The sequence below is a fragment of the Microchirus variegatus genome (genome assembly GCF_963457635.1).
Source record: "Microchirus variegatus genome assembly, chromosome: 1".
Taxonomy (NCBI): Eukaryota; Metazoa; Chordata; class Actinopteri; order Pleuronectiformes; family Soleidae; genus Microchirus; species Microchirus variegatus.
This window is the reverse complement of record NC_139802.1, coordinates 12041366-12062109: the sequence shown is the minus strand read 5'-3', so window position 1 is coordinate 12062109 and position 20744 is coordinate 12041366. Positions and strand designations below refer to the sequence as shown.

At 41.2% G+C, this 20744-nt stretch overlaps 1 protein-coding gene across 3 annotated transcripts in view; it reads left to right on the top strand.

Annotated features, from left to right (window-relative positions):
- trak1a (trafficking protein, kinesin binding 1a) overlaps nt 1-20260 on the top strand; it is a 30350-nt gene extending 10090 nt beyond the window's left edge. For 2 of the 3 annotated variants that reach the window (XM_083887003.1, XM_083887002.1), the window contains exons 3-16: nt 6333-6409; nt 6688-6804; nt 6932-7032; nt 7280-7388; nt 7808-7886; nt 8010-8140; nt 8220-8294; nt 8948-9085; nt 9177-9253; nt 9502-9741; nt 10486-10814; nt 12790-13272; nt 14807-14909; nt 15246-15346. In XM_083887003.1, coding sequence (XP_083743129.1) covers nt 6359-6409; nt 6688-6804; nt 6932-7032; nt 7280-7388; nt 7808-7886; nt 8010-8140; nt 8220-8294; nt 8948-9085; nt 9177-9253; nt 9502-9741; nt 10486-10814; nt 12790-13272; nt 14807-14909; nt 15246-15318 — 2106 coding nt within the window. In that variant the 5' untranslated portion in view covers nt 6333-6358 and the 3' untranslated portion in view covers nt 15319-15346. Of the gene's footprint in view, nt 1-6332; nt 6410-6687; nt 6805-6931; nt 7033-7279; nt 7389-7807; nt 7887-8009; nt 8141-8219; nt 8295-8947; nt 9086-9176; nt 9254-9501; nt 9742-10485; nt 10815-12789; nt 13273-14806; nt 14910-15245; nt 15347-16411 lie in introns of those variants that run through there. The other variant, XM_083887004.1, reaches the window with a different exon arrangement.
- The last annotated feature ends 484 nt before the right edge of the window (nt 20261-20744 follow it).

Here is a 20744-nt window from a genome sequence, read left to right as displayed (position 1 = left end):
GAATGCAAAATACATAGCAAGCACAGGGAGCACAACTGGACAGGAAATGGGAGAAATGGACCCTATACAGGACTCTAAACGCTGATACTTGACTGGAGTAATAATTGAAAGATACACAATTTTACAGGACTGGAGAAATAACATGCACTTCCCGGGCAGCCATATATTCAATTTGCATGTATTTGTTTTAAATGTTGAAAATGTTCCTTCATTAAAAATTTAAGTGACAAAAAAAAAAAAACGTAGCAAGCAATAAACAAATATTACGACTAACATATGTCTGCAAACCATTAAAATGATGTAGAATTTGGTGCAGTGAAAGTTAATGTCCTTGCACAGGCAGCTTCTTTTATTATCTTGCAGCTACAGAACATAACTGTAGGTGTTATAACTCTGCATGCACACACAGCCGAGGCAGGTGGAGGACCAATAGCACCTGGTCATGTGAGATGTGTGACTAACTGCAGGTTAGAGCTGTGGTCTGTGTTTATTACGAGCCATAAGGTGCTGCCTAAGTCACCCCCTCACTGTCTTCATCTGCATCTGTCCACTGTAATCTGTCTCCCCTCTCTTGTCCTTTATACACTACATGTATTGATGTACTCTCACCTGCAGCAATTGATTATCTTGTGACTGAACATGGCTGTATTTTTGTAAATTTGAACACATTTTGTAAAGCAGTAGAACAAACTTTGTCTATTGGATGTCGGAGGACAATATGATGAGTTGTTATGTGAGAATCTGTATGGTATCAGGGATGCTCTATTGAAACAGTTACATAACAGTCTTACATGGTATAGTGCCTGCTCAGTGTGAGCTGTGCTGTAAAAACATCTGCAATATTATTTTGGCAGTGACAGCCGACGACAGTAGACTGTACTGTTTTATTTAATGTTTTATGGAGTTGATCAAATAGCTGTTTGAGCTTAGGTGAGCAGGTTCTTTGGAACAGCTTCCCGTGGCGAATAGAGGCAGAAATAGAAAGCAGCTGGTTGGTTTTATAGTCTGTGATATGCAAGGGAGGGATGTGGAAGTAGGTTGGATTATATTTAGCCCAGGGATTTGCATGTTCCTCTAAGCCACTCTTGTCATTAGCACTCTGCCAAACATTCTCCATAACAAATGGCTGGATGGACAGACGGTGACCAGGGCAGAGGCCTGAGGCTGAGAAACAGGGCAGACTATTCTTTCAGGGCATGTGACAGGGGGATGGGAGAATGTCAGGAAACAAAATGAAGCTGGGAGACAAAGCATGGAATTTTGTGTGAGCAGTTTTTATGTGTTTGAGAAACAATATGAACCAGTTTAAACTAAACTTACTGTCTGTAGTCAATGGGTTTAAAGGTGTAGTTGTCTCCCTTCACAAGTTGGGTTTTAAAATAGAGCAAAAAAAAAAAAGAGTAATACTTCCATGACTTTAAGTGCTTTTATTTGTTGCGTTGCGTTATAGAGCTTTATTATAGCTTGTAAACGGGCATCTTTAAGCTATCTCGTTGCACTTAAAATACAGGATAATAAAAAGGTAGATCAAGTGGAGAGGAGAGAGTGAATGTGACCAGAAAATCAATTGGGAGTTGGAAAACACTGCTCAGAAGCACAGAGGGTTCTTTTTTTTGTGTGTCCACTCTTTTGTTGCCTAGAGCGTTGCATCCTTACCATTGAGTGGAGTTACTCACGCGTGCAGGACGGTACTAAGCTCGGATCGGTTTAAAAGACCAATTACAGTCATTATAACACTCGAGCAGTGAGTCGGGCTCCTTTGATGCGGCTAATGTGAATTCATGAAAGATCGCTGCAAGAACAGGTCTCAGTAATTCAGCTCCCTTTGATGTGTAACATACCATTTGTAAGTTTAAAAACAAATGCAATGACTTGACTGTCATGTATAAGTAATGAAGTCATTAATGGAATGGGATTCTTGGTTTATTATCTCTCTCTGAGGCCATCTAATCATTTTTTTTTTATCCGGTTCATATTGGTTTTGCAGTTTTTGAGTTGTGTTGTGCAACAGACAAACGGATAAGTGCAGCCATAAACTCAACCTGTATTTTGTAATCCTGTTGGTCCACTGTGTAGATACCTGTCCCATGAATCTCCCTTGGATGTGTGTCAAAAACATTCACCTGTATGGTCACACGGTGTCTGGCCCCACCCTGGAAACAGGTGCATGCCTCCTATTGTTTGTGCTGGCCCGTCTCCATAGTGGCAGAACAGACTGTACCAAGTTGTTTTCACTTGGAGGGGGATACATGAGTACATTGCATTGTTGCATTTACTGGACTTGAGACTCACCTGAGGAGCGGGTGTCTCACCAAGCTGCACTTTCCTTGTGCAGGCATGGACCTGAACATTTGAAAGAAAAAACCTTTCATGGAAAAGGTTAGAAATGAAAAAGATTTGAGGGATGAAAACAGCTATTGCAGATTATCCGATTAAATGCTTTTAAAACCACTTTAACCTACTTGTATGACTTTCATATTCTTTTAACAGAGTGAGTAAGTCCACCCCCCTGTATGTGGTGAAGTAGAGTAGGCCATTCTCTGACCAGTCACAGAGCACAGGGGGAGGAGTCAGGAGAGATATCTGGTCCAGTCACAGAGTTACCACAGGGGACAAACGATACACACACTTTTACAAACACATGCAACACGACTTTTTACTGGGACACACACATACACACAGTTGAGTTTCCAGAGATACAGCTACATAGATGTGTACTTTCACATCAAGGCACACCCACAGAAAGTATTGATTCACAGATTGAAAAAAAACAAACACTCCCTCAGATGAGCACAGCACAGTTGGGAGCCATGGCACTGCAGAGGCAGCAGGCTTCATGGTTTACTGGTTAGCCCTGGTGCCAGAGTCCAGGATGGCACTGTCTACATCTGCTGACGACGAGTTGGACTTCTCCTACGAGGATGATGAGGAATATGATTGTAATAGAAGCGCAGAACGCGAGGAAGCAGAGGAGAATGAGGAAACAGAAGAGGAATATGTCTGTGTTCCCGGTCATGAAAATACAGAAGAGGAGATGGATGAAGAGCAACAGGTTTTGTGTGAAGGTAGAGGATGATCATCTTTGTACTGTAAAGCAGGGCATCATCTGTGATAAGAACATTATCCTCTTGGTTGCTTGCCTCCAGTCAGACGTGCGCATGTCTGAGCTTCATTATCGAATCATTTTGTTATGTGGTGGTGACGTAAAATCCTTAAGGGGAGTATTATTGTTACATATTTGAAGCATATTGTGTCTCCTGAGGATTTTTCCTGCATGTGCAGTCTTTCAAATAGGTGCGTTTGTCTGTTCTCAGCACAGTGGTGATTCATTTCCCTGCTGATTTGACATATTCAAATATTAGCTTGGCTCTTTATTCTTCTATAGTTAGTTTATGCTGGGACACGTAAACTTTTTTTTTTTATCATTAAATATGTATAAATAGAATTTAGTCTAGAATAAAATAACGGATTGGTCACTTTCTGTGCTGTATTAAATACATATAAATATGTGTCAAATCTCCCCACATACTGTGGCATAAACATGTTTTTTTGGCTTGATATCAACCCAGGCCCAATAAAGAAATAGTCCTCAAGATATGCACCTTTTACAGTTCCACTGAAGTTGTGAGCTGATTAAACTTTGACAAGGGTCAACTTTTCCCTTCAGTTTATTGTCACAGCGCATGTTTGTTGTCATTGAACCTGTGTGTTGTCTGTTGCCCAGAAGCAGCCAGGATATAATCTCCAGACGTCTGCGTCCGTTAGCCCCCCCTGCTGCAACACAGACGGACAAACAAAACAGAAGAGTCAGCTACCAGTTCTGAACATAATTAGTTGAATTTAAAACTGTAGAGATCTGGTCCAAGTTTTTTACAAAAAAAACGATTTTGAACAACTTAAACATTTTCCTTAAACATTATCCTCCACCTGACAAAGAGGGAGCGGGAGCTTCTGTCTTAAGTTACCTCCTCTCACTATGCAAAAAAGGAACTCATCCTGATCACCCTACAGTATGGGGTTACAGCTCGCACTACACTTTTTGGCGTCACTCCTTCTTCCTTTACCACCCTTTTACGACTAAAGAGATTAATAAAGTAAATCATTAAATAAAGGGAAAGCCGACCTGGTCCTTTTCAATCAATAAAAGACCAGGAAATTCCTCTTCTTTTCTTGGTCTACATTATTACACAAAGTGTACTCCCTCTCTGCTTTTTTATATTTGATTTGTTGAGTAGTTATTTGGCTAACATCCCAGGCATTTTGTCATTTAGAAACAACCTTGTCTTTGTTTCCCGATTGGCTTAATTATGACATGTCTACATGTGTGGTTTTTATTTGTTGCGTATTATTCATCTGACTTGGGTGGAGTGTTGCCTCGGAAACAGTCTGGTTCCTCAATGGAAAGCAAACACGCAGGAAAGTTTGACAGACTGCACCTGTTGTTATCAAGTATACAATCTCATCATAGGCCTGATAGCACATACACACAGTGATGCATTTTGTGTGTGCACACAGGTACACATACAGTATTCTCATTGGTATCGTGCCATATTGTTCCCACAGTAACCAAGCTCAGGAGAGTAGTTTGTATAGGTGGGTGTTTTTTTTTTATTCCATTGTCAGGTCTGTGTGTTTGTAAATTACACTGAGATTAAACATCTATTTTTTTAGTATCGTCCAAGTGTGAAATAAACCCATAAAACTTTATAACTCTTTTTTTAGTCATGGTGCGGCTTGATGGTCTATGTGAGTTCGTTCACCTGCTGATAGTGGGGTAGGCTACAAACAGTTTTGCAACTTATAATCCATATTAATGATGAAGCACAGCTGGTTTATTTATTATGTGTTTGTTTTCAGCAGCTGTACACTTACTGTGATGGGTGAAAATGTGATGCTTTATTTGCATCAGCCAAACTCTCTTTTGCATTCTGAGGACAATGAGCTTTCAGTGTTATTCGTGTTCGGCAGGTTGTTTGCTCTTCTCAACTAGAGTCCAATCATTTACAATAATCTGTGATATATGGCATTATAACTGTTCCTGTTGGGCATCACGCAGCGTTTCAGAAATATATTGGCCTTGTGTGACTGGCTGAGTCTATGGATGCCTGATTATACACTCCCGTTCAAAAGTTTGGGGACACCTGTACCATTTTTGTTTGTGTTTTCCATTCAAAGTCACACTAGTCAAGGCATTGACAAGATTTGCAATAATGATGTTTTTTGCCCTTCAAACTTTACTTTTTCTAATCATCCAATAGCCTAACGTGATTAGCAAACTCAATGTACCATTAGAACAATAGAAATGGGCCTCTATACGCCTATGTACATATTCCATTAAAAACCAGATGTTTGCAGCTAGCATAGTCGTTTACCACATTAACAATGTATAGAGTGTATTTTTGTTCTGAATTATTTAATGTTATATTCATTGAAAAAAAATAAAAAAATAAGGACATTTCTGTGACCCCAAACTTTTGAACGGTAGTGTGCATATGTGAATGTAATCTGGGAAAATCTTTAAAAAAAAATAATAATAAAAGAAGTAACTTTTGTCTCAACCAAGGACCATGCTAAGAATCAATTGAGCAAATTACTCTCAAGCAGCACAGAAAATAGTGTTTTATCCGGGGCAGATGGTCACTTTTGATGAATGTGATGTTTTCAGGCCACTGAAGGTGAACAATGAATTCAGTCCAGGCTGAAAACATATCACTCAGTCGTTTAAAGGATTGAAGGTTAATAATGAAGACAGAGGGACAGAATTTGTTCTGCTGTAGGCGAAATAGTGCCGCGGTTTGATTTTCTAAATCAATATGACGGCTTCTGAATATTGGAACTCTGTCTGTGTGTGTGTTTTTTTCTTGTAAAGATGTGTGCGGGTGTGAACATCTTAAGTATAGTTAATATAGTGTAACCCGATTCAGCGCAGAAGAGTGGAGGGCGGACGAGACGAGAGCAGGAACGGCGAATCATTGTTCGTTTATCTGGGTTTTTTTTGTAATGTTACTTTACAGTATGAAATCCAACACGTGTCCACTAAGTGCGTTAGGAACAATAATACACTTGTATAACATAGTTCGGTTATCAGCAAGGATTGGTTGGTGTATATAGTAGTAGTTATGGATAGAAAATTGTCCTTTACTAAATTTTTTACCTGCAGTCAAAGATTCACCTAGGTTTTACAGAGAGTTGAGAGCACAGTGCTGAATCCTGTGAAGGACCACTGAGGTATCTGTAGCTGTGATGCTGATGATACATTTTATATGGCATTTTTTTTTCTTCTGTAGGGCATGAAATAATCTTATTTTCTCTTTCTCTGTGTGTTTGTGCAGTGTTGTGTGCTGACCGAGTGGGCCAGATGACAAAGACCTACAGCGACATTGACGCCGTCACTCGACTGCTGGAAGAGGTAGGATAAACATCGGGACGTCACTTGCAACCGACTTCCTCTTCATAAATAAAAACAGTGAAGACGGAATACGCTCTGTGATGTTGAAGTGTTTAATGAACAGTACACGTTGTGTGAATTTTGGACGTGTTGTTTTACCATTTCAGTTATATTTTCTGCTGCACGTCCACCACACACACGTGTTTTTATGCATTGCCTTCATTTAAACGGTGTCCGCAGTTTTGCGATGTTTTAAAACTTGCCGTTTAAGGACAAAACAATGCTTTGGCTCTGTGCAGAAAGAACGCGACTTGGAGTTAGCAGCTCGCATCGGACAGTCACTGTTGAAGAAAAACAAAGCCCTCAGCGAGAGAAACGAACTGCTGGAGGAGCAAGTAGAGCACATACGAGAGGAGGTACACACTGAGGGTGTTTTTTTTTTGTTTTTTGTTTTTTTAATAATGACGTTAACCAAACGCTGCACTTTAAGCATCTCTTCTTTTCCAGAATCATTCATCTGCTTCTGTGTTTCCCCGCTCATAGGTCTCTCAGCTGCGTCACGATCTGTCCATGAAAGATGAGCTGCTGCAGTTTTATTCGAGCGCTGCTGAGGAAAGCGAGGGAGAGTCGACAACCTCCACGCCGTACGTGTCCTTGCACTCAACTCCCCTTTATCTCTTTGGATTAAATCTTACACAATGCACTTACACAACATGCAGTCTTAATTAAATGCAATTATAAAATATAAAACCTTCCCATTTAAAGCTTTTACAAGGTGTATGAAGCAATAGAGCCGTCGCAATGTCACTGTATTTTATCTTGAAAGAAAAGAATAAGTGATATTAAAATAAGTTCATCCTGCTACAGCTCAACATTCATGTGTGTTTTCAGTGCACGTCCCAGTGAAACCAGTGTGTCAACTCCGACTTTTTTCCCCTTGGACTCCTTGCAGAAGAAGCTCAAAGATTTGGAGGAGGAAAACAAATCTTTGCGATCTGAGGTAGGAATAAAGGAAAAAAGTTTCACTGCTACACCAGGGGTACACACAACATACAGAGTTTTCTACAGGTTCTCTGGTTTCCTCCCACAGTCCAAGAACATGCAGAGGTTAATTGGACACTCTAAATTGACCATATGTGTTAGTGTGAGTGATTGTCCGTCTGTATATGTTGGCCCTGTTATGGACTGGTGACCTGTCCACGGTGAACCCCGCCTTTCAACCTGGGATTGGCTCCTGGTCCCGCTGCAACCCTCGTGTGGAGGACAAAGCAGTAGACAATGACCGTGATAGTGAGAGAGTGGACTCTTACCACGATGAGTCTGTTCAACTTTGTTGACAGCAACATTGTTCTTCTCATTAGAAGGTCAGACACTGCTTGGCATTGTTTAGTTATGTCTGTATATTTTCGTTGTTTTCAGGCCAGTCATTTGGAGACGGAAACTGATTTTTACGAGGAGAAAGAACAACAACTTGTCAATGACTGTGTCAAAGAACTACGTGAGTATTTGATTTACTGCAGTGATACGAGTCAGTTTTTAACTCTCTAAGGAAGTGATGCTACGGAGATGCAGTTTGTTGGCAGACTCTCACTTTTGCTGATTCACCTGTTCTTGTTCCCAGGTCACGCCAACTTCCAGATTTCCACTCTGGCCGGAGAACTGGCCAGGAAGAATGAAGACGCCTCCAGGCAGCAGGAGGAGATCACACACCTCCTTTCTCAGATTGTAGACCTCCAGAAGAAGGCGAAACTGGTATGAAAACCCCTGACATCTCTCATATTGTAAGTTGCGTGTTGAGTGTTTTCCATACCTGTTGGTTGTTTTTGTACAGTACGCAGTAGAGAACGAGGAGCTGACTCAGCACTTAGGAGCAGCGAAAGACGCCCAGAGACAGCTTACTGCTGAGGTAAGTTGATCTTCGACCTGCTGACTCTTGCCTCGTCATATAGCAGCCTCCACCGGCACATATTAACAGTTCACTATAGTTTAGTGCAGTGTACACTCAAAAGTTTGGGGTCACTTAGAAATGTCCTTATTTTTTGAAGGAAAAGCACTTTTTTTCAATGAATATAACATGAATCAGAAATACACTCTATACTTTGTTAATGTGGTAAACAACTATTCTAGCTGCAAACGTATGGTTTTTAATGGAACATGTACATATGTGTATAGAGGCCCATTTCCAGTGTTCTAATGGTACATTGTGTTTGCTAATCACGTAAGAAGGCTATTGGATTATTAGAAAACCCTTGAAAAGTTTTGCTGTTTTTTTGACGGAAGGGCAAAATAATTATTTTGAATAAAAATCAGTATTTCTAATCTTGTCAATGTCTTGTTTATATTTTCTATTAATTTTTCAACTCGTTTGATGAATAAAAGTGTGAGTTTTAATGGAAAATACAAAAAAAATTGTATAGGTGACCCCAAACCTTATGGATGGGCATGACTTTTTTCCTCGTATGCTGTTTTTAATCTGGAAAACACGTATTTGCACATATATATATAAACTGTTATCATTATTTCTTTTTATCACATGTTTTTCCTTTGTCTGCCTTTCAGTTGCGGGAGTTACAAGATAAGTATGCGGAGTGTATGGAGATGCTTCATGAAGCTCAGGAGGAACTGAAGAATCTGAGAAATAAGACGCTACCACTCAGCACACCTCGGCGTTTCCACTCTCTGGGCTTGTTCCCTATGGTGAGTGAAGGAGCACAGGGTGTTTGAGGGGCAAAAGAGGAGTGAAGAAGGGTTGTCATTGATTCATCCATGTGTCCGTCTCTTTCTCCAGGACTCTCTGGCAGCAGAAATAGAAGGCACCATGAGGAAGGAACTTCAGATGGATGATCCAGATGTAGAAGAGCAGAGGTACATCCTGTTCAAAACCTGCCTGACCCCAACATGGCCACTGTTATATTCACACTAAAATGAGGGCCCCCATTAGCCTAGCATCCAAAAGACTTCCATACATAAACTCAAGCGACTGTCCAAGAGGGAGCCAGGGAGCGTGGAGAGCTGCGAGGTCACAAAATGTCGTGATGCTTGCGTTCACCTTGGTGTAACATAGTGATATTTGTTCCATCGGTTTAAATTTTGAATTCATTCCGTCTCTCCAGATTGCAGCCAAAGCGAGTGTTCCAGACAGTGAAAAACCTCAACCTGATGCGTCAGCAACGATCACCGCTGCCCTCCTCCTCTCTCAACATCCCAGGCTCCAATCAGACGTCGTGCTTCACCTCAGGACGTTCCAGCAGGGTGGACACGCCTCGCTCTCACTCCATTTATGATAGCGAGATGGGCAGTGGGATCATCCTGGACAACAGGACCAGCTGTATTCTGGAGAGCTCAGATGACGGGTATGGACAGTTTTAACTCAGAAGCTTAAACTTAATAAAAATGTTTTGAATTATTTGTAATCTGTATCTCCTGTAACTGAAGGGATGCCTCTCACTCACTAAGTTCTTATGTTTTGTATGAAGATTTTTTTAAGCTTACTATAATTAGGACACACAAGCACTTCACAACAACATAAAGATGCTGGGCTACACTCTAACAGTCTTTGTGATGGCATGTATACAGAGGCAGAGCAGGCGCTGACCAGGACAACAGCGATTATGCCGTCAAACTGCTGAACAACAGGGATTATTGAGCAGTAGATTTCACTTTTGAATCTTTTCATGGGCACAAACTTTGTGTTTTCAGTTGTTCTCCAACTGATTTGAATCTGTCTATTTTTACTAGTGCATTGTTGCTGTTGCCTCCATCTGTCTTGTCATAAAACCAATCACTTCCTGTGTGCGGCAGGGTGATAATCAAAATACCACGAGACTTGAGTCAATTATTAGCAGTTTTAAAGCTCACTCAAAGATACAGTGACATACTTGGTAATGAAGACTAGGTCATATAAACTTTTCACCAATTATAGATACATACATATATATATATATATGTATGTATAGATACATACATATATATATATATAATGAATATAAATAATGAGGTCAAATAAAAATAAAAATGTTTAAAAGAAAAAAAAAATAAAAAATAAAAATGTAACTTTATGCTCCACCGTTTTAACTCAGATGTGTCTGCTCCATCAGGTCTGAGGACTCTAATAAACGCCTCCCTGGCACCCCAGGCACCCCAGGCAGCAGGGACCTGGAAGCAGCTCTGCGGCGTCTGTCGCTCCGCCGTGACAACTACCTCTCAGAGAAACGCTTTCTAGAGGAGGAGAGGGAGAGAAAGCTGGCCTACCTTGCCAAAGAGGAGGAAAAAGGAGGTGGGGATAGTAGCAGAGGCACGGGGACCCCGACTGAGAGCCTGTTGTCGCTGTGCTCGCATCCGTCCTTCGGAAGTGTCTGGTCGGGATATTCCTTCACAGCAAGGTCCTACCTGCCAGAGAAGTTGCAGATTGTAAAGCCGCTAGAAGGTGATCATTTCTCTCAGAGTCACAAAACCTTGAATCCTCCACATACTGAAAAACACAATCAAAATTGCAGCGTTCATAAAGATTTGCACAACGAACAGAGTCAAACCCAGAACATGGAGCAGAATTTAAATTCTCCCCAACGTTATTCCCAGATTTGTCAGTCTCAAATACACAACCAAAGTCAACTTATTCAGAACCCGCAACAGAACCAGTACCTGATTTTTCAAAACCGCAGTCAGTCCAATATCTTTGTGAGCGGCTCCCAGAATCCCACCGTGAGCCTGCAGAGGAGCTGCAGTTCGCTGGAGCCGAGTAACTTGACGAGCTCAGGGCCTCAACTCAGAGCCCCACTGACACTAGTGACAGGCCTGCTGGAGCTGTTAGAACAACACGGAGGCAGTGTGAGTCTTAAGCACTCTTTTTACTTCAGACATACACAACCACGCTGCTGGTTCGAGACATAAAGTAAGAGACAGACCGATCCAGTACATGCTGCTGGTTTATGTTACACGTAGGTTTGTGCTTCCTCTGTATCATTTTCTTTTTTTTAAATTACCTCGCATTTTAGAAATGAACATGTATAACGTGATTTAAAGGGTCACATGTTGTGTTCAAGTATATTAATGTTAAGTTAAATAGGTGTGAGAACAGTGCATGTTTCCTGCATTTTAATGTCAGCACTTGAGCGACACTGACATTTCAAATGGCACTCACGGCATCATGTCGTTACTTGGTAGATGGTTCATATGCAGTATTGGCTGTATATTATGCACAATGATTTTATGAGAGAAATCAGTCAACATATTGTAAATGTATTCTCTTTCAGTCCAGTGAGTCTGAAGTGATTTACCCAAATTGGACAAAAAAAGTAAAATGTGGCATGGAAGGCCTTCATTCCCTAATTTGTCTTGATATGTAGCACCACCTAGTGGTCACATTGTGTAAAATGTCTAAACACCGATGTGCTAAAAATAAGATGGGTTAGGGAAACATGCAGAGCCTCTTAAAGAAAGAAATTTAAGTAATAATTTGTTAGTTTCGAAGTTAAATGGATCTACTAAATATACACGACAATACTTACAGTGTAAAGTCAAAACACCAATCCTCAGATTTCTTATTACAGTCACATCTATTCCTGACTGCACTGTCAACCATTTTCCCTTCTCTTCTGTTACACTTTTATCCTTTGTCCATTGTGGTTTTGTCGTTTGTCTTTCATTTTCTGTTCAGCTTGTCTGCTCTTTAATAAAACCTCACAAATTTTCTTTCTAATCTTTCCTTTTCTCTCTCATTCTTTTTGTGTTACTTATCTTGTCATCTCTGAAAGGGCAAACCAGTTTGTTGAGTATGTGAGACGTCAACACAACCTTTAATTAGACTTTAAATTGAACTAATTTACTTGGCACGAGGATTTAGTTATTGAGTTACTCAATATGCACACCTGTGTGTGTGTGTGTGTATATATATATATAAGCTTACCAGTTTCACCTGTTTATAGACGCATGACTACAAACAATGTAGTGGGACAAGATTCAGTAAATCTGGTGTGATTCATGTTAGATAACATTATTTAAATTCATAGAAGTGGATCACAGCTTGTCGGCCCTCCTTCCCTGATTCCAAGTGCTAGACTGTAAATAAGTCATTCTCTTTCTCATCAACAATGTATACGTTCATGTATTAATTAAAGATAACAAATACTACTATAGCTGCTTATTTAATCAGGTTGTAGTATTACATATTGATGGTATAAGCTGTGATCCATTTGTGTACTAAATGCTGCATTAACACACAAATGTTTTGGTATTTCCTACACTTGAGGATTAAATAATTACAAAATAACAATGAAAGTAATCATTAAATAATTACATTTAGCCAACAATGATGTTGAAAGTTTTTAGATGGTGCAAATAATGGGAACGTGTGTGATGTAACATTAATAAATAACATTAGTCTCTCTCTCTCATTTTTCCAGGCTCTGCTACACTTCATGCATGGCAGCAGTTGGCTCAACCCCACATGGGCGCTCTGCTCGATCACCGGCCTGGTGTGGTCACCAAGGGCTTTCGCACTTTATCACATGACCAGGGTCAGGAGGACAGCTGGCAACTTGACCAACCAGAGGAGGATGAAGTCTTGCGTGACTCCTTTCCTGGCTTGCCAGAAGAAAGCGCTGCTCCTTTCGATCTGACGAACTCTACCTCAGCTTCATCTCCCTGCTGCAACAAAAACAGTGGCATCGATGACAGTAGCCAGTCAGAAATATTGCATAGAGGAATGTGTGTTGATATTGTCGCGAATCAAGGAAAAGATGGACTTGTTGGAGACACGCCATTTTCCTTACCCAGACCCTCCCTTTCCTCGTCTCCTCTTCCATTGTCTTCTGAGATGATGAACGGGCACGTGGTCCTTAAGGAGCTCCAGGCCTTGCAGCCTGTCACAGTGGAGCGCATGCCTGGTGAGGGAGCCCCTTATCTGTGGTCACAGCACTGCATCCACCCTCCCTCTTAACCAGGAACATAGGAATAAAGAGCAAGAGGGGTGGGAGGGTGAAAGATGGGGGAATGTATTCATTGGACATTTCACAGTCCCAATGTGACGTCCCCTCCTGCACGATTATTGTTTACACATCCCATCACCCACCCACCCACCGCACAGGCCGACCGAGTGTGTGCAGCCCATCGAAGCCCAAACAACTGAGTACTTGTTTTTTTTGTTTTTGTATTTTACTTCCATTCTAATATTCCTTCATTCTTTCTCTTACTGCCATACATCGCTTTGTTTCAGCCAATCAAACTTATTTTTCAATTCTTCAACCACCAAACCCTTTCACTTCACTGGGTCTTTTGCAATACCACTGGTCTCAGTCAGTCGTGCCCTGCTGCAGATATTACAAATCCAAACAAACCTCATGAACTTGGCTGACACCAAGTCAGAATCATTATTTTTTATTGTTTTTTTTTTTTAGTTTTGTTTTCTTCTGACAGTCAGAGCTCTGAAACACCAGTGGACCACGCAGATGCAGCAACATCTTGGCTGAGCTCCAGCTTCTGCTTACGTATGTGCATGTGGCTGTATCAGGTGGTTTTAGTGCAACTGTCCAAGTCACATGAACGCATGGCAACCTTTGACAGAGGGGCCTCGGTGTAGTGTCACCTTGGCGCGCACGCTGTGATCGTCCCTCTGGTCGTAGTATTACTGTACAGCAGTCATTCCTAAACTTGAAAATGCTGCGGCCCTATTCCTCAAAAACCATGAATCAAAATTCCAATCAACACACAGACTATCAGGTATTTCTTTATTTAACAGGCAGATAAACAAGTTTAACATTTTGCGACAGTAGCTTAGTGGTAGTGCAATTCTTTCAACTTGAAGGTTGTGGGTTCGATTCTTGACTCCGCAAGTCTACGTGCATGTGTCTTTGGGCAAGGCGCTTAACCCCACGTTGCTCACGTTGACGGCTGTGCACTGCACATAGATGCACCGTATGAAAATGTGAGTGAATGGGTGAATGGCAAAACTGTAGTGTAAAGAAGCTTTGAGTGGTCATCAAGACTAGAAAAGCTGTGTACACTATAAATACAAACCATTTATTTACTTATTTATTTAAGTACCATTTGCTTTTCCAGGGTACTGGACTGCTGTGGTTCTTCATCCTTATGGTATTTTGAACAAAGCATGTCCCAGACATGTTCATTAGGACACCAGGGAACTAGTTTAACTTGGAGAAATAGGGTATACTATGACCCTGACCCCTTTTAAATGTCTTCTCACAGCCCACGTGGCTGTTGGCCTGTGCTCACCACACCATCACTTCAGTAGCACAAATTAGTAAGAAAATGATTGCTGGTGCTTCTTCTTCTTGGGGCTTGTGCTTTGATTGTCGCAGATTTTCCCTGTCTTTGTTGTGGTCTGTTTTTTGTGTGTGTTCCTTTAATCTCATACAAACTAACAGTCTTTCTTTCTGTTTCACTTCTCCTCCCCACCTGTAGTTAATTTCCCAGGGAAGTGTTTGTCCCATACCAGCTCCACCTACACCTTCACCACCTGCAGGATTCTCCACCCTTCGGATCATCTGACCTCGGTGTCATCAAGGTAACTATTCTATTTATATTTTATTACTGTTCACTATTTTCATTATGTTCTTCTTTCCTTGTTAATAATGTTTTTGATTTGTACAGATTTAGACTGGCAGCCAGTCATTTTCTTTTGAAAAGATTCAACATTGTTGTTGAATCTACTGCTAAGTCGACGACTTATTCAGAGAAATTAATTAAAAACCTGCCGTAGAAACGGTTACTGGCACAAAAAGGCCATTGTGTGACGCAAAGTGAATGCCTGCTTCTCTGTCAATGACCAACATTATTCTTCCAGTGCTGCAGCAGCTTGCTCATACACTTTCTGTCTCCACTGTCTGATTGTTCTGGGCAGGTCATGTGATGAGGAAGATGAAGTGGAGTTGTATCACATGGTTGTCATGTCTGGGGTAGAGCAGACCTATTGAGTGGCACCCACTGGTGTGATGTGTGTGGGTGAGGAAATGCATGCTGAGTGCATTTGTAAATATAGTTGGCGTGCATTTAAAAACGTGACACTGTGTGTGTTCTAACACCCATGAGATTCAGTTATTAATATTATTGGATTTGATTTAAACAGTCACTGATGGTGGCACTTATCAGGGTTTGTATTTACAGTCTTTATCTCTGGAAACAGAAGGTCCTCATTCAGCTTTCAAGCACAATCGATGGGCTTCATTTAGCAATCTGAGCTTCATCATGTGTCATCACATGACTTTAGTTTGCTCCTTGGCACAGACTGTAACACAATGCTGTGTGGGAGGCTTATTGTCTATGTGGTGTCAATTCAAGTCCCTTTGGTTGACACAGTCACTCAGAGATTCAGCACAACCACAAGCAGTTTAAGAATGGAAGTGTAGTGTATGATATAATTTGCAATATCAGGAGTGAAGACTAGATCCATACTGTATTGATCTAGATACTGAAATAGCGTGTGTATGAACATCAGACCATATTTTCATCAGGCATATCTAGGGTGAATAGTAAAATAATAATGCTAATAATGCATCTACACAAATGTGACAGTTTTCAAAACAACGTCTCAAAATGAATCAAAAATATTGATTGCAAAACAAAAAATTAAAAGCCTGTCTGTATGACTTCACTTTGTAATCACAGAACTAGGAATTTGTTATCACGTGTCGAGTCACAAGTCACGTAATAACACCTGCGATGGTGGCATTAGATGTTGAAAGCAATGAGAGCTGGAAGTTGATGAAGTTTGTTCATCAGTGCATCTAATAATTAAAAATGTGCTAATTGTGTGGCTTCTCAGTAACTGATAACACTGTGGATGTATGGCTGTTATGAAAATGGAACATGTCTGTACTCATCTGCACAATTCAGTTGCCAAACAGAAGAAACACTTGTCATAGTTTACATAACTGGTGTCCTTGTTTGATTTGATGGCTGAAAGGTAATTGTTAAAAGCTGATAACTCATGTGAATTCGTGTCTGTCCCTGCTCCCTTACTGTTTCTCTCCATCACCCTCTCCTCTGTCATCACCTCTCCATCTCCAGCTCTTGCTACAACAGTCCTCGTATCAGCACCCCGACTTCCACTTCCTCTCCTGTTCCCTTCTCTGCGTCCTCCACTCCTTCCTTCACCCCCTGCTGCACCCCGCGCCGCCTCTCCCTCTCTCTCCCCCTCGCTGAGTCCTCCACCAACCTTAGGGACAACACCAAGACCACCAGCACCTCTCTTGGACTGGTGCGCCTCCTTCTGGAGCACGGGATCTCTGCGTCGGTCTACAACCCGCGAAGCTGGGACAGAGGGCTGTTTTCCAGCGGCGCTTCAACACCCGATGGAAGAGCGCAGGCACAAATGTGCACCGTCACATCAGAGGAGACTGTTGACCGACAGTTCGAGAAACGCCCAGACAGCCTTTTCCTCCAGCCCTACACCCCACCCAACTCCCCGCGCTCCAGATCTGCCTTCTCTACCAACACTGTTCCAGTTTTTCAGTTCAGCCCTTCCACTGCAGAACCTCCATACCACGACGCCTTCCTTGCTTCCAAACCAGCTCGCACCATTCTGAGGGAAGTGCTGGGGGAGATGGAGAGGGAGAGTGCAGACCAGACAGATGAGGACACCCAAACAGAGATGCTGAACCTGCGACTCGTGGACAAACTGAAAAGTTTCCAGACCCTAACCCCTCTTACTTCTTCGGTGTCACCTGGGAATACTCTTTTAGCCCCCTTCACCTCCACTGGGCTGGGAAACAGTGCCCTGGGTGCGGGACTTCCAGGACTGAACACAGGACTGAGGAGGAATCGAAGCTATCCTGTTATGGTGGGAGCAAGTATGGCTATGAAAGACCCTGGAGGTCCCCCCAACCCAGAGATACTTATTCCACATACGACACAAACCCCAAATACACAACACACAGTGAACGCACAAGAAATACAAACCAATCACACGCAGGTCACAAAGCCCAAACACATACCAAAGACACTGCATGCACTGGAAGCGGTCACACCACAGACAATAATACAGAGACACACCAGACCGAAGAGCAATGACCGATACAGTGATGATGAGACTGTGACATAAACAGTGCACTCACTCGCCGCTGTATTAGGTACAGCTGTTCATATCTAATCAGCCTTTCACATGGCAGCAACTCGATGCATTTAGAAATGTAGAAGTGGTCAAGGGGACCTGCTTAAGTTCAAACTGAGCATTCGAACGGGAAAGAAAGGCGACTTGTGGCATGTTTGTTATTGCCAGACGGGTTGGTCAAAGTATTTCAGAAACTGCTGATCTCCTGGGATTTTCAGGCACAGCCCTCTCTAGTGTTCACAGAGAATGGTTTTGAGAGAAAAAAATAGAGAAAATATCAATTGAGTGGCAGTTCTGTGGGGAGAAAATGTCTCGTTGAAACCAGAAGTCGGAAGAGAATGATAGAAAGGCAACAGCTCACATCAGTGACTCAATTATGCATTTGTTGTAACCAAGGTATGCAAGAGACGGTCTCTGAAGACTTTGAATCTTGAAGCAGATGGGCTACGAAAGCAGAAGACACCGAGGGCCACCCCTGCCACTGTATAACGTCTCTGCTGTACCTAATAAAGTGGCAGGTAAGTGTCTTCACACACACGGAATACTCTGACACGCATAGACACTCACAATCTATTCACATGTCTCACATAACTTATACAGACATCCTTCAGCTTTGGAGTTTCCTCAGAAAAAGTTCACTGACGAACGCCACAGTTTGTCCACAAACTGAAACACGACAACAAACTATGTGTCGTAAAGAAACCAGTAGTGGCTGAAACTGTTACACTGTGCTGCTCTCATAATGTCAGGATACAGTATGTTGCCTTCGTGTGTTCTTTGTACTCGTATATCGTGAATGCCATATACTGTCATTTCTGGTATAACATTAAAGACCCAATCTGGTGAAAGAACTGCACAGATTTCCCAAAGCCTGCTTTCCCCCGCCTGCCTCATTCTGAATGAGTCCACGCTGAAGATGGATGGCAACTAATTAAAAAATGTACTGTACTGACAAACTATAAAAGCCATTTGTCAGATTTGTAGTGGGAGTTGTCATGTAGGCGTCTAGTTTTCTGGCTTTTTTTTGGGACATGCAAAAAAACAAGGTATTTTTAGTTTGGTTTTTTTGCTCTAACTAGTCTCCACAGTCTGTGATAAAGATGGAAGGGCCAAGATCGCAGATTAGTCAACAGGCAACTATGATATTTTAAAAGCTTAAATTGTTTGGGTCTGCACCTTATTGGACTAGAATCAAACGGCACACTAACATATGGTGGCATTATAGATTATTTTCTACTAGCAACTCTTTATTTTCACTCTGTGTGTATGTAATATGTAACAAAAGAAATCTGGATTGGGGCTTTAATGTTTCCTCTTGCTGTGACTAAATGTTCATATGTGCCTAAAAACAGCTTATAGTTTTTCTCACTGAAGTGTGATTTATGTTCGATGGAGAGAAAGGTTGAATATGAATAGCTAGAGAATTAATTTATTTAGAGTCTCAACTTGCTGACAAATGCTCATTAACTGCAACACCGATCAGGCTCGGCTACAGATACAGATTTTTAACCATTCTCGTATAGATAGATGGACATAAAATTTCCCGACGCAATAAAATATACACTGAGCTGGAAGGTGAGTAAAGAAGGGAAAGTGAATTCTCCCACAAACTCTGCTGCAGCCTGAGCTCAAAGTTAGGCCCACATAAAACATGAGTGGGACCACAGGATTATAAATTAGTCGTAATTGCATGCAAGACAGATTTTAACATATAGGTTCACTTTATTTCCACAATGTTCCTAAAATATATCATGCATACATAATTGCATATGCATCGAAATCAAGCATGTGCAAAGAAACATCAATGCAATATTTGCCATCACAATGTTTTTATTTTTCTTGGTGTAATGTGTATCCAGATGTTGCTTTTATGAAAAAGAGAGATAACTTTTATCCCTTTATGTAGCCAAAAGGATTTTTGCTTCTTCTTCTTTTTTTTTTTTTTTTTTTGGTCCACTTCCTGTGTCTGTCCTCAGGAATATGAGACATTGAGACATTTGAGGGAAGATAAAGTGGACCTGAATGTAATTATATATATATGAAATATGAACTACCCTTGCATAATAGCACCTTTGTCAAGTGAAGCAAAAATCACTCACCTGAATTCTCATTCCTCACACCAGGGCTGACACTGGTACTGGGCCACTGACTGACTGTGTGACTGATAAATGAAAGGACAAAATTGCTGGCACTGATCTGTTCAAATCCTTCAAAATTAAGGGACTAAACTTGCATCATTACTGATAGTGAGAGATATAAACATGAACTATATTTATTAATGAAATACTGAAAGGTGAATGTTGTATGTTAAAATGAAGGCAGTTTTATTTATGTTGTCATAGCGACATAATAAACCTTTAGTTTGATTACTTTATTTCTTGCAATCATGGGAGAAAAAAGATCCAGTATTTAATTATCACACCAAGTGCTCAGACTGAATCGATAACATGGGTGTTTGTGTGTGTGTGTGTGCGCGCGCGCTTGTTAATCTGTTTGTCACTTGAATCATTTGAATGTAAGTTATGGCAAAAAGGAATCCTGCTGTATGGCCATACCTTTGTGTACAGTACATCGAGTTATCTCCATATTAGTTTGTATTGACATCGGAGAGCGAGATCTGTTATTGCGTTGTAAATGTATGCAACGCATATTCTAACTGTTTGTTTTTTTAAATGGACACAAACAGAAGAAGAAAAAGGAGCAAATGAAGTTGTTTATTTTGAGTAAAGAAGGAAAGAAACTTTATTTTTCAGGGACTGTGTTCTATTCTACAGAACAGACTGTACTGTCAAAAAGAGAAAATAAAAACAAACACCAACTGCTTGTTTTATGTGTGCATTTATTTTTGAGTTGAACTTTAATCAAGGACAGGGGTCATGGATGTCAGCAGGAAAAGGACCGATACATCATTTATCTTATATACAGTATACACCTCATATTTGTGTACCCTCATATACACTTTGTACAAATGTGTTGAACTGCTAATAGTTTTGAATTTACCTTCACATGTCCACAGACTCACTCTCAATTACTCTCATCACCATCTATCAGTCTATACATTAGCAGTCAACCACATTTCAACATAGCATACTATAGTATAATGTATCAGTGTAATATTGTAGTGGCTGCTGCAAATAAGTGAAATTGTGAGCACAGGAGGCAGTCTCTTGGTGTGTCCTCGGGACAGATTCTGTTCATGCATCTCAGGAATGTGGCCACACGTGTCCTCGAACCACCTCCAAATGTGGTTTTTCGTGACAGGATCTGAGGGATGCATTCAAGATGCACTGG